Raw genomic sequence first — 13,327 nt, 5'->3', positions numbered from 1 at the left:
ATAAATATTGTGTCAATAAAATGGGAATATTAGAATGATGATGTTAAAACAATCACAACCATGATTTATGTCAACAAATTAGAATATGGGAACTATGGTGTTGGAAAAAAGAGTCATTGTTCCATCTTAGTAAGCGTACAGTAGTTTCCTGTAAAATGTTAGCCAAGGAATCTATTACTCATTTAATAAAAATAGAACACATTACAACACATAAGCTTTCAAAGTCATTGCAAAGCCCTACAAATAATACGTACATTAAAAAAAAAAGTTTTCCTAAATTTTCTCTGTGAATGAAAAGTACTTCAAGCCTTAAAATCATTGGGTTGCAACAAAGGCGTTACTGAAAAAGAAGCTATGGGCCCAGTCTTTTCCAGAATACACTTTATTAGAATATGAATATCTGCAACTATAACCTCTATGGTCACAACAAATACAATTTTATGTGTTCAAGAAGCGATATATGTAATGCACTTCCTTAACAGAAATAAATTAGCTAACCTATTTAGTACAACATTACTTTATTTCACAAATGTTCCAGTGCATGATATTTCAATGTAAAAGTTAAACTAAACTTATAGTCCCATTTGAATGTGTACCAAAAGCACAACTGAGGTGGCACAAGGGATATATATATATAAATAAAAGATCAAAACAGACACAAAAATTGCTGTAAAGAAGTGCGCACAGCTTTTGTTCAACTCTTGATTAAATGCTAAAAGAGAACATATGGTGAAAAAAGCAAATATAGGAGTATCATGTCTGGCTGAAGTTACTGAGGTTCTTCCAAGTGTTTACTCCAGTCATATCCATAGCAAGAAATGGATGAAATGCAAACATCCGGGGTTTATATTCTCTACGAAACATATCTGATTTGAACTATGCTGAAACATAATGGTTGCATGATGTACAATGATTACTGCTTTTATAAATGCAGATTGTGAATGCAACTTAACTGTAATCCATCTTTTTGTGCCAGTGACATCGGGATATATCATTAATCATGACACAAAACATATCATATAAAGGACCATCAAGAAACCTTAACCAGTTATAAAATCAAATGAGCAATATTACTCGTGCCCACCTATGAATTTTAGCAAGCTTATAAAAAAAACCCCAAACATATCAATTACCTGTATTTTCCAGAGTGTAAGTCGCAGTTTTTTTTTTTTGTTTTTTAAGCATTTGGGAGGCCCTGCTACTTATATTAAAAGAACTGAATTTGTTATTGATGATAATTACAGTCACTATTTAAACAGGTCTTGCGTAGGAATCAAAGCACTAAACAAAATAAACCCCAATAATAAATGAAGAAATACCAACAATGACAAGTACACAATGCACAGAAATCCCAAATTAATGAGCTGGTAATACAGAAAAAGGTGCAACTTACACTCCAGATAACAATAAAAATATCAAGTTCAACAAATATTTACTTGGTTGAAAGAGATTTTGTGCTAATGAAGTCCTCCAATACCAAATCAGTGTGTAAATGCGACCAATCTGGTTTGATAAAGTACAAATTTAAAGGGGTGAAACAAAGATTTAAAAAATTATTGCAACATTTTTGATTCTTTGGCTAGTATTAAAATGAATATTGCGAGACCGAAAAAAAAAAAAAAAAAAAAAAAATCCTTAGGCACTTACATCTACTTGGATATTGTGATATTCCCAACTGGAGTTGCTGACATATTGGTTCAGCAAACCAAAATGACAATCATGTTGAGATCTGATCAAGTAATTCGATAAAAACAAACAAAACAAAATAATTTCAAGTTCACCATTATTCACAATGTTACAAGCCATTTGTTCATGAATCGCGACCTAACTAAAGACAGTGGAAGCACAAAATTTCATAGAAGAGATCTTAACACCATATTATTAAGGACATAAAATGTTGTCAGAATCGACTAAACATAAATTGTAAAGTGACACTCAATATTCTGTATTACTGCTAAAGTTGTATATAGACCTTACAAGAGGATAGAGTAGCTTGAAATTTATTCTCCAGCAACTGGACTTCTTGATGGGCTTCAAGATGTTTCTTCACTCATCCAAGTGACTTCTTTAGTTCTTCTTTAGACACCTTCAAGAACTGAAGAAGTCACTTAAGACCAACAAAAGGCTAGCTGTTGTAAACGTCTTGCCATCATCTATCTGGATGACTAACAACCTTCATCTACAAGTTGTGGTAACTGTAATGTTTGAATGAAAATAATTTGATCAAAAAGCTGCATGTACAGCCCAACTGATCATTTTAATTTCTATTAGATGGCAAAGTCATAAAGGTATCATCCGCAAACATTCGACTAAGTTTTCATAAAACTCTGCAGATTTGATTTTCATAGAGCAGTGCAAAAATAGGAATAGTAACAAAAACAATTAAACATTCATTGATCATCAAATGATTATCAGAGATAACAGATTGGGGTGTCTAAAGCCAGTGCAGAGGATCAAGACCAGGATCAGTTGGGGCAATTGGACCAGAGAACACAGGATCAGATGGTGGCTTCGTAAGACCCAATCGATTGCCAATGCTTTGTTGACTCCATTGATTACAAATAGCAAGCCACCTCAGTAGGCAATAGCATTTGTATTTTCATCTTTCCCTAATTAAAGTACTGCAGCTGCAATTTACACAAGTGGGCTGTTCAATAAACGAAGGGTTGCTGGGTTTGAGCCATAATTGTGGGCAAGTCTTGACATCGAACACCTACACTACTCATGTAGACAAAAATGGTCATATTGGACTCTGACGGGAAGATACCCAACGCTAAAAGACTGACTGCGTTGTAGACCACAATGGGGACCTGCCTATTAGGGGGTGCCTGACCCCGCCCCTAAACAACAGGTATGTCCACATTCAACTTCCCTTTGACAATGTTAAAATTAACCAGACAACATATAACAAAAAAAGCAGCTGCTTAACAAATAAAAACAGCAACATTTAAAAGAAAGAAGGCAACAAACTTCATACAAAACACACAAAAAATGCCTTTCTATTCGACACACCAACATGATCCTTGTTCTGTCTGTAGCGGTTTAAAGGTCAGTAGTAAAAGCTCTTTATTAAAGAAACCTGAGAGGGGTCCATTTCAGTAGCTGCTTTTGAATGAGGTGAAGACTTCCATCCGTCTGACGCAATTAGCCACGAAACGTGCTTCCCAGATGCTAAAAGTAGCAATCACAGTGAGTTTAAAATAAATCATATCATTCCCAATAGGTCTTGAGCTTTTTTAGTGCCAGTCTCGGTTTTGCTGAGAGAAACCGTTTGGGTGTCCACTGACAAACGAGGGATGCTGCAGCACAGAAGAGGACGGTGAAGGCGAGCAGGTGTATGTACAGCGCTGACCGCTACAGCTCAGCTACACATGGGTGCGAAACTGCTGGCCGACTTGGAGCGACTGTCTGCTACGTAGCGGGATGAACCACAGGAGTTTCCAGCGGGTGCCGCACACTTCAGCCAAAGCCCACTGCCATGATCTCTTTGAGCCGTATCTGGAAAGAAACGGGAATCTATTGCCTTTGAAACACACACGTGGGAGAAATATGTTCTGGAGCGAACTCAGACTTAAGAAGACTCACATTTCATTTGAGAACAAGGCCATTTTTTCAATGGTTGTCGTGTCCTGTGACATGGAAACAATAGATAAAGGTCAACGCAGAACAAGTGGACATTATGAAAGAAGGTCCAACAAGAAGAACCCAGGCCACCAGGAATCTTTATATATGTATCTTATACAACCCCTGGCAAAAATTATGGAATCACCGGCCTCGGAGGATGTTCATTCAGTTGTTTAATTTTGTAGAAAAAAAGCAGATCACAGACATGACACAAAACTAAAGTCATTTCAAATGGCAACTTTCTGGCTTTAAGAAACACTATAAGAAATCAAGAAAAAAATATTATGGCAGTCAGTAACAGTTACATTTTTAGACCAAGCAGAGGAAAAAAATATGGAATCACTCAATTCTGAGGAAAAAATTATGGAATCACCCTGTAAATTTTCATCTCCAAAATTAACACCTGCATCAAATCACATCTGCTCGTTGACATTGACCCTGTGCCATGACATTGACCCTACGTGTCTTCTTGCAAGGAATGTTTTTGCAGTTTTTGCTCTATGGCAAGATGCATTATCATCTTGAAAAATGATTTCATCATCCCCAAACATCCTTTCAATTGTCCAAAATATCAACGTAAACTTGTGCATTTATTGATGATGTAATGACAGCCATCTCCCCAGTGCCTTTACCTGACATGCAACCCCATATCATCAATGACTGTGGAAATTTACATGTTCTCTTCAGGCAGTCATCTTTATAAATCTCATTGAAACGGCACCAAACAAAAGTTCCAGCATCATCACCTTGCCCAATGCAGATTCGAGATTCATCACTGAATATGACTTTCATCCAGTCATCCACGATTGCTTTTCTTTAGCTCATTGTAACCTTGTTTTTTCTGTTTAGGTGTTAATGATGCCTTTCGTTTAGCTTTTCTGTATGTAAATCCCATTTCCATTAGGCGGTTTCTTACAGTTCGGTCACAGACGTTGACTCCAGTTTCCTCCCATTCATTCCTCATTTGTTTTGTTGTGCATTTTTCGATTTTTGAGACATATTGCTTTAAGTTTTCTGTCTTGACGCTTTGATGTCTTCCTAGGTCTACCAGTATGTTTGCCTTTAACAACCTTCTCATGTTGTTTGTATTTGGTCCAGAGTTTAGACACAGCTGACTGTGAACAACCAACATCTTTTGCAGCATTGCATGATGATTTACTCTCTTTTAAGAGTTTGATAATCCTCTCCTTTGTTTCAATTGACATATCTTGTGTTGGAGCCATGATTCATGTCAGTCCACTTGGTGCAACAGCTCTCCAAGGTGTGTTCACTCCTTTTTAGATGCAGACTAACGAGCAGATCTGATTTGATGCAGGTGTTACTTTTGGGGATGAAATTTACAGGGTGATTCCATAATTTTTCCTCAGAATTGAGTGATTCCATATTTTTTTCCTCTGCTTGGTCTAAAAAAGTAACCATTACTGACTGCCACAATCTTTTTCTTGATTTCTTATAGTGTTTCTTAAAGCCAGAAAGCTGCCATTTGAAATGACTTTAGTTTTGTGTCATGTCTGTGATCTGCTTTTTTTCTACAAAATTAAACAACTGAATGAACATCCTCCGAGGCCGGTGATTCCATAATTTTTGCCAGGGGTTGTATAATGTATCTTTAACATACAAAATAAAAAGGAGACCGGCCCATCAAGTTGCATGGGAAGGCCACTAGAGGCCACTGTTGCTTTTTTAATGCAAATCCATTTTATAGAATGCCGAACACAATTCATAATCAAGACTTTCCATTATTAATATGTTGCATTTATTTGTTACTTTTGTTTTTTTGTTCATTTTTAATGGCTTGATTTTAAATGTGTGACACATTCACTTTCAAAAATCACAGACTGTAAATGAGATAAGATTAAGTGGTACACCCGCCACAAAATCCGGAACCAAAGCCAAAATAAATATAGAAATATTTTTTTCTAAAATTTTTTTGTAATACTGGTGCAACACTCTTTCATTGATCTTGACATTTAGGTATTCTGACAAAATTTTTCAGGCTACATTTACAGTCCACGATTCACAAATTCCTGACCATTTCTTTCTTGTTTTTTCCATTTTATTTTTATATAAATTGTACATAGGTCTGGGGTGTATTAAAGGCACTAGTTTTCTTGCAAACTTAAATGTCATAGCATTTATCATATTCTTTGTTAGTGACTATGTGCACAATCATACATGCTTAAGTTTCCTGGCACTTCCATTATTTTTAAGCTACCATCAAAATCATACTATATTTTGAAATTGCTTGATAAATCCTTCTTGAAGAGACATTTTTAGCAGAATAAACATTATGCTTTAATTCCTCGATCAGACAGAATATGTACGTACATATATATACACACACATATATACATACATACACACACACAGTCATCTTGTGTTTCTTACATTTTCTAATAATTACATCAACGGTGTTGGCCTTCTCACCAGGCTGCTTGCCTGTTGTCCTGTAGTCCATCCCAACCTTGTGCAGGTCTACAGTTTTGTCCCTGGTGTTCTTAGACAGCTCTATGATTTTGGCCATGGTGGACAGGTTGGAGTGTGATTGACAGAGTGTGTGAACAGGTGTCTTTTATACAGGTAACAAGTTCAAACAGGTGAAATTAACATAGGTAAAGAGTGCAGAATAAGAGGGCTTCTTAAAGAAAAATTAACAGGTCTGTGAGAGTGAGAATTCTTGCTGTTGGTAGGTGATCAAATACTTATTTCATGCAATAAAATGCAAATTAATTATTTAAAAATCATACAATGTGATTTTTTTTAATTTTATTTTAGATTCTGTCTCTCAAGATGAACTGTACCTATGATAAAAATTACAGACCTCTCCATTTTTTTGTAGGTAGGAAACATGCAAAATCAAGTCGATCAAATACTTATTTGCCTCAATGTATGTACAGTAAAACTCGCCTAAACCGTCATCGTATAAACTGGATATTTGCACTCACTGGACAAAAGCAAAAGTCTCAATGCTTTTGTATGGCTTTCCATGTAATAAACACCGTATATAACGGATTTTGTATAACAGATTTTCACTCACATCGGATGAAATGTCCTGTCCGACTTCAATGCATTTCCATTAAAAACCCCTTGCATGTACCAGACAGAGCAGTCTGGATGTGCTCAGGAACAGAGGTACAAAATTAAAGTTCAGCACTGACACTCGATTTTTTTTTTCTCCCCCCAAACTGATGGGACCCGTAGTCTGATGTGCACCTGCTACATCGGACACCGCAAAAGGCTGTGATCACTTTTACATTTCACTCTCTTTTTCAAAGTTTTTGCAGCGTGCAGCTGATTACACCAGCAATTCATGGAGTTAATTATACACCTTACCTTTGATTTGGAGGTTGTAGAAAGAAGAGCTCATTGAGGGACAAATTTTCCAGAAAAAAAAAAACCCAGAAAAATTACATAAAGACGCAACAGAGAACTTTACAACTGTCACGTATGTCGACGTCACTGCACGGCCACGGAGTTACAGAGGATCTGCAGAGGATTTTAAAGTACACTTTGCAATGGACTTCAAAAAAAAGAGTGACTCGACCAAATGTAATATTTTTAATGCATATAATGTCCGCAGGCATTTATTTTTTTCCAGAGGAAGTTTTGACCCAGTCATTAAATGAGGCAGGTCCCAACTCAGGATTCCCCGTAGATCATTCGGGGCCTCCTGACTGTAACTAATCCATTAAATAAACATAATAGATTTTGTCCGTTTTATAAATGTAATGGATTTCGGTTACAACGGACAAAATTCGCCACCTGAGATACATTATATGCAAGTTTTACTGTATGTATCATAAAAATGTCCTTGTCCTGCTCCCAGTGGGCAGCGCAGCTGAGCGGTTTGCATGGCAACACTCTGACATCTGTGTGTGGGTGTAGATAATGCTTTTAAAATTTTACTTCTTGACATGAATTAGTCACATTACCATAAGTACATTTTGCACACCATTGACACGCTCGCATTTAAATGATGACAACAAATGTAGCAGTAAGCAACATGTCATTGGACAGTAAATAATGCCGCAAAAGAAATGGATAATGAATATAATAATGTCATTACTCACAGACAGGATGCCCGTCAATTGAGTGTAAAACAAACTGCTCATGCCACCGAACATGATCACTCCCATGACCGCTGAAATCCGCAGCAGAGCCAGTTCATGGCGAGTTGTAAACTTGGCCTGTCAGGTGCAAACAGAATGGAAACCCATTGGTGTTGGAATCACCACATTTGTATAATTTTTTCATAAATTAATATTTTTAGCTGACTTTTCAATGTCACCAATTCTGTCAGAAGTGCTTCAATGCTACATAATCCATTTAAAGGATAATATTTTGACAAATCACATTTTTTTCTTCATGAGTTTTGGAAAAGCTGAGGTAGGTACCCAGCAAAATGCTCCAAACATGAAAACAATGAATTCTACCATTTTGCAACTCACCAAATTAAAATGGCCATACCATGCAGATGAAGTGAGTAGACTTTGCTTAACTTTGATGCACCAATTCAATAGTAATCCAAGATAATCCAAGTTTGTTTTGTTTATGCAATGCGCCACCTGCTGGCCACGTCTGGGATTGTTGTAGACTTCTCAGGCCTTTTAGATAGCGGCAGAAATGGGTGACAGTAATAATAATTGTTTTCACAATGGGCAAATCAGTTATTGTTTGCATTTAGTCGGTTAGTCTCCAATAAACAAATACATAAGCAAATAAACTAATAGTGGAAAATGTCAATCATAATGTCAACACAGTACGATTGACAATTTGCCCAACAAGAAGTCATAAACCCAAATGCAAACGTGTTTGTTAAGCAGTCGGTAAACTGCACAAACGACTGACTTGTGGTCATTTAAAACACACCTGATCGAGTAGCGTCAGTGGCTGGAAGTAGTAGTACTGACAGAAGTCCAGCGCAAGAGTGAACAAACTGAGCACCTGAGTGTAGAAACAGAGCTGCAGGAAGAGCCAGTGGTTGTCTTCTCCCACGCAGTTATTGATCCTGAAAGGAAAACATCATCCAGCTTCAGTCATTAATGTTTTCCAGATACAAATAAATCTACAGGTTGGGATTTTTCAACTTTACGTGGATATTTTTGTATAACGAAGCTCCAAAGGTCTGCTGTGGGTTTGGAGTTTTACCAAGGACAGTGGTGGTCCATTCTGCGCACACAGTGGCCACAGCGACTGCAGTGGTGGGACCTCTTAGGTCTCATTAAGTTGCACTTGTTGCACAACTCCCAATGCTCTCTCTCTGCAATATACCGTAGATAAATGGGGGGGGGGGGGGGGATCACAGTCAAACATACAAATAAATGGAGAAGTGGTCAAGTCAAAGAGAAGTGATAGTGGCGAGGTGTTTCTCCGTACCAGAGTGAGGTATGTGAGGGTCCACGGGAAGACGGCCGGGATCTGCTGTGGAAGCTCTGAAAAGTGCCACTATGCATAGTGCTGATGCTATGTAATAACCTGAGGGTAGAAAAGATGATGAATTGACTTTCAAACACCTGAAGCACAATCTTGAACACAAATTTCCAAAAACAAGTGAAGTGTAACGATGTATAGTTCTATGTGGACTTGTTGTTTGATCAAGTCTGTCCAAAACTGAACCACTTTATCCTTGACTAATTCATTTTATCCATATGGGTTCCCAACTGTTATGACCCGAGGTCATGTGACCAATAGAAAGATGTATGTTTTCACATTCATGGGTGAATCTTTAACTGATTCCTTAATAATAACCATTCTGAAACACCCTCGCCATATAAGAACTGAACATTTTGATCTGAGTCCATGACCTTGACTTTGACCTGAGTAACAATAATAGTCAGTCTAGTTTTTCCAGTTGTTGTCGTCACATGACCACATGTTCAGTGGTCAATTCCCTATTCACACCTGATCAAACTACCGAACCTCAACAATTACGCAGTGTGATGCCACTGCATCAACTGGCAGCTGGAATAATAGCCACTAGGTTGCCCCAATTTTTCCCCAAATTTACTCTCTGGCCTTGGCCGACTCTCAATTATTCCACCAACAGTGATCCATTTTCGGCCTAAACTGTTTGAGGAACAATACGCTCCATACACTAATACAATACGTACCGGCAACTGTAACCCAGCAGATGTGTCCTTCATTATAATGCGGAAGCAGAATCAGTTTTGGTACAAAGAGGGTGTTGTAGAGCCAGATCGCAAATACCGCGCTTACGCACAGCCAGCCCGTGGGGTCCACCACGAAGTGCAATCGAAACTTCATGGCTCCCGGGTATCTGAAAAGACCAACCGCATACAAACAGAAACATATCTCAACTTGTTGCTTGTATTTGTTGTTTAATTTCTAACACAAATGCCATCAGTTTGCAGTGAAAACAAATTAAATGGTGGAGCTGTTCCAATAAGTTCAGAGAAGACTGTTTGATAATGTGCATTGATGTCATCAAGACACTATGCCTCAGGTTTGACTCAAGTATCAAGACTGAGTCGAGTTCCCATTACTGTACTAAAATTAATAGAGATATCAATATCTTTTACCAAATCACAGTGTTATAGTGTATTATCAAAAAATAAATAAATAAATAAATAATAAAGAAATCAGAGTCCAGTCCTCGAATCTGAGTCTTCAGTACTCCATTCCATGTCAAGGGTACAGAAAATGACAACTTGAGTCAGACTGTAGTCTGAGTTCTGGGCACAAGTACTACAAGTCTGGTTTGAGCTACAAAACTGAAAAAGATCTGGTAGGGCTTTCTTGTTGTAATTGATTTTCCTCAGTAGATGTCACTAAACTAGCTATTAAAGGATGCTTTGCATAAAGCTCCATTTAAAAAAAAACAACAAAAAAAAAACAACAGTTTGTCATCCTTAACATCAGATAAAAGTGATGCGGGAGGGCAGATTTTTATTTATTTTTTTTTTTTTCTTAGAAACAGGTGCATACAACATCATTTCAAACCTGAAAAATGACACATACAGCACCTGCATACCAAGTGAGGCACTGGAAATATCTATTTTTAAAATAAATCTTGCTTCCACATTGAATACAGTCACTGTACTGCACGCTAGTAGTGTGATAAACATGCGTACTGTGTATGAGTGAGACGGAAAACTTGAATGTGTGGCTGTCAATCACAACAAGCAGCAAATTCTGGGCCCAGTTCGGTAAACTTTGGCTGTCTTCGGCTAAAGCATACTCACCACCTAGCGGACGTGAAGGGTCTTGCACCAGCTGTACCGCCAGCAATGAAATTCACCAAAATAATAATAATAATAAAAACAACAAATTGATGCAGGCCGATTTCGGCATGCGGGCGGGGATGATAAACTAATGTTTTTTTTTTTTTTAATGGAGCATAATGGGGTAAAAAAAAAAAAAAAAAAGGCCGTGGCTATTCGCACTGCGGCCGTGTCCATAACTCATTTGGCTATTCGCACGGCAAGACTCTGGTACGTATATTCGCACAGCAAGACTGGTGGCAAAACTTGGAACTACTTGTATAGACACTCATACTGCATTCAAAATGTCATAACTCCTTTAATATTTTTCAATTTTTATTTATTTATTTATTTTTTTTATTCGGCCGTGTCCATAACTCTTATTTCGCTATTCACACGGCAAAGACTCTGGTGGCAAAACGTGGAACTACTTGTATAAACAAACATACTGCATTCAAGATGTCTTAACTCCTTTAATATTTTTCAATTTTTGATTATTTTTTTTTATTCGGCTGTGTCCATAACACTCATTTCACTATTCGCACGGCAAGACTCTGGTGGCAAAATGCAGAAAGTTTGTGTGACCGTAGGACCTTCGTGGCTGGGACAGCGGTGGGATCGAACCCGGACGGTTCGCACTAAAGACCATTCCTCGACCAGGTCAGCCAAAGGGGCCAAGCAGGAACGTCTTTTCAATCAGGACCCGAGACCCTGAGAGTTATGGACACGGCGGTCGTGCAAATAGCCACTTCCAAAAAAAAAAAAAAAAACTACAGACAAGATTGAAACAAAACCTTAATGGCAAATGGAGGATTCCAGTTTACTCTATTCATACACATGCATGGAATTCAATCACGTGTGACACCACCCCCACCCACCGATCCACAAAATGTTAGAACCGCCCCTGTTTACTAGCATTAAATAAGGTGTGGATCTCCTTTCTAGATAACAAAAAAACCACAACACAGGCCTTCGGTCCGACATGGTACATAGCCGTACACAAACCCTTATTAAATGACATTTACAGCCCGAACACGCGCATTCTTTACGAGAACAGGTCGAACAGCACATGTTCGTCCATCATTCTGACTGATTGACAGCCCTAATGGGCGGCTTTACTCTGTTAGCTCAATGCTACAACCCTCATTATAGGCTTAAAGAAAACCCTAATTCCCTCATGTAATTGTACAGGCGAATTTATCACTTGTAAGATTGAAACAAACACCTACTTTTGACGGTGTTATTCAGCCGCCTTTCAATTCACTTCCTCATCTGGCAGGACCAGTCTGTCCACCAACCGCAATACAAGCATCCTTCCGGCAGCTTGCATTTCAAAATAAGTCACGAAGAAAATACAAGCGGAAGTTTGAAGGAAAACAGCAATATGCTTTTCAGCCCAGCCCGCGTTCATAAATAACAAGGAGACGTGAATACTACATAGTTAAATGTATAACTTGAGGCTGTTTTTTTTAATGATATTCAGGAAACACATCAACATATGTAAAAATCTGCAACATGTACAGCACTGTGTCAAAGTTTTAAAAAAAATTAACATTCCTAAGACTTTTAAATATGAAGAAAACGGATATATATATATGTAACGGGGTTGAATTGTACCTGTTAAATTATGGCAAAAAGGTGCAACACCGCCATCTAGTGGCGCAGTGGTGGACTTGGGTAAAGCACAGAAAAAAAGAGGACTTCACTGTGGTAAGACGTTTTTTCTACGGTCCGGGATACTTAATTATTTTCTTTACATTTCAAATGTTTATATTTAACATTTTGCCGCGGCATGTACTCACTGTGACTTAAGCTAACTGCTTTGAGCACTTTCTGTGAGTTATTGGACCAAAAAAAAAAAAAGATGTTTAGAGACGTATTAATGATGCTAAACTAGCTTAAATGTTTTCCCTCGTGGCAGGTGTGTTCAGATTGTCCCGACACTGACGCAATCTTTCCCACACCACTGCGGTGCTATATGCTGTGTTGCAGGTAATATTTTTCGTGCATTTTTTCCTGTAAATGTAACTTTCCCTGATGTTTTATTTTGTTATCAGCCTGTGTGAGCAGCTTTTGTTTGTTCAGTTAAAGGGCTCGCATTTGTTCACATAGTTCTGTATTTAATGTTAATGAGTCACTAGTAAAATATCTCATAGTAGATGTTTATTGTGTTCTTCAAAGATGCTTCATGTCATATAATGATTATGTAAGGATTGTTAATTTAGAATGTTAGAACAACAAAATAATACACTATACGATCACATTAGAATGTATTTTTCTTTTCTTTTGTTTTATGTGAACAGATTTCTGTATTTAATTGCAACAATTGACTTAATTACTGTCCGGCACAGAAAAAAGAGGACTTCACTGTGGTGTGTTCAGATTGTCCCGACACTGACGCAATCTTTCCCACACCACTGCGGTGCTATATGCTGTGTTGCAGCTGTGTTGCAGAGGTGTTGTAATAAAGTACCCCCATAATC

At 37.8% G+C, this 13,327-nt stretch overlaps 1 protein-coding gene across 1 annotated transcript; it reads right to left on the bottom strand.

Annotated features, from left to right (window-relative positions):
• Window positions 1–359: 359 nt before the first annotated feature.
• Window positions 360–12,153, bottom strand: zdhhc21 (zinc finger DHHC-type palmitoyltransferase 21). Its single transcript, XM_034164722.1, has 8 exons — window positions 12,074–12,153; window positions 9,735–9,901; window positions 9,001–9,099; window positions 8,773–8,884; window positions 8,494–8,632; window positions 7,695–7,811; window positions 3,586–3,629; window positions 360–3,498 (listed from the first exon to the last, which is right to left on the bottom strand). The coding sequence occupies exons 2-8, from the start codon at window positions 9,886–9,888 to the stop codon at window positions 3,366–3,368; spliced, it is 798 nt and encodes a 265-aa protein (XP_034020613.1). The 5' UTR covers window positions 9,889–9,901; window positions 12,074–12,153; the 3' UTR covers window positions 360–3,365.
• Window positions 12,154–13,327: the final 1,174 nt, after the last annotated feature.

Source organism: Thalassophryne amazonica, chromosome 23 (genome assembly GCF_902500255.1).
Source record: "Thalassophryne amazonica chromosome 23, fThaAma1.1, whole genome shotgun sequence".
Taxonomy (NCBI): domain Eukaryota; kingdom Metazoa; phylum Chordata; class Actinopteri; order Batrachoidiformes; family Batrachoididae; genus Thalassophryne; species Thalassophryne amazonica.
This window is presented reverse-complemented; position numbering and strand designations above follow the sequence as displayed.

Excerpts from the sequence above, each read along its gene's own strand:
- zdhhc21 (XM_034164722.1), bottom strand. The coding sequence starts at position 9,888 with ATGAAGTTTCGATTGCACTTCGTGGTGGACCCCACGGGCTGGCTGTGC. Across the intron at positions 7,812-8,493 it reads CACTGACGCTACTCGATCAG|GCCAAGTTTACAACTCGCCA; the intron begins GTGTGTTTTAAA and ends TGCACCTGACAG. Across the intron at positions 3,499-3,585 it reads GCCTTGTTCTCAAATGAAAT|ATACGGCTCAAAGAGATCAT; the intron begins GTGAGTCTTCTT and ends GTTTCTTTCCAG.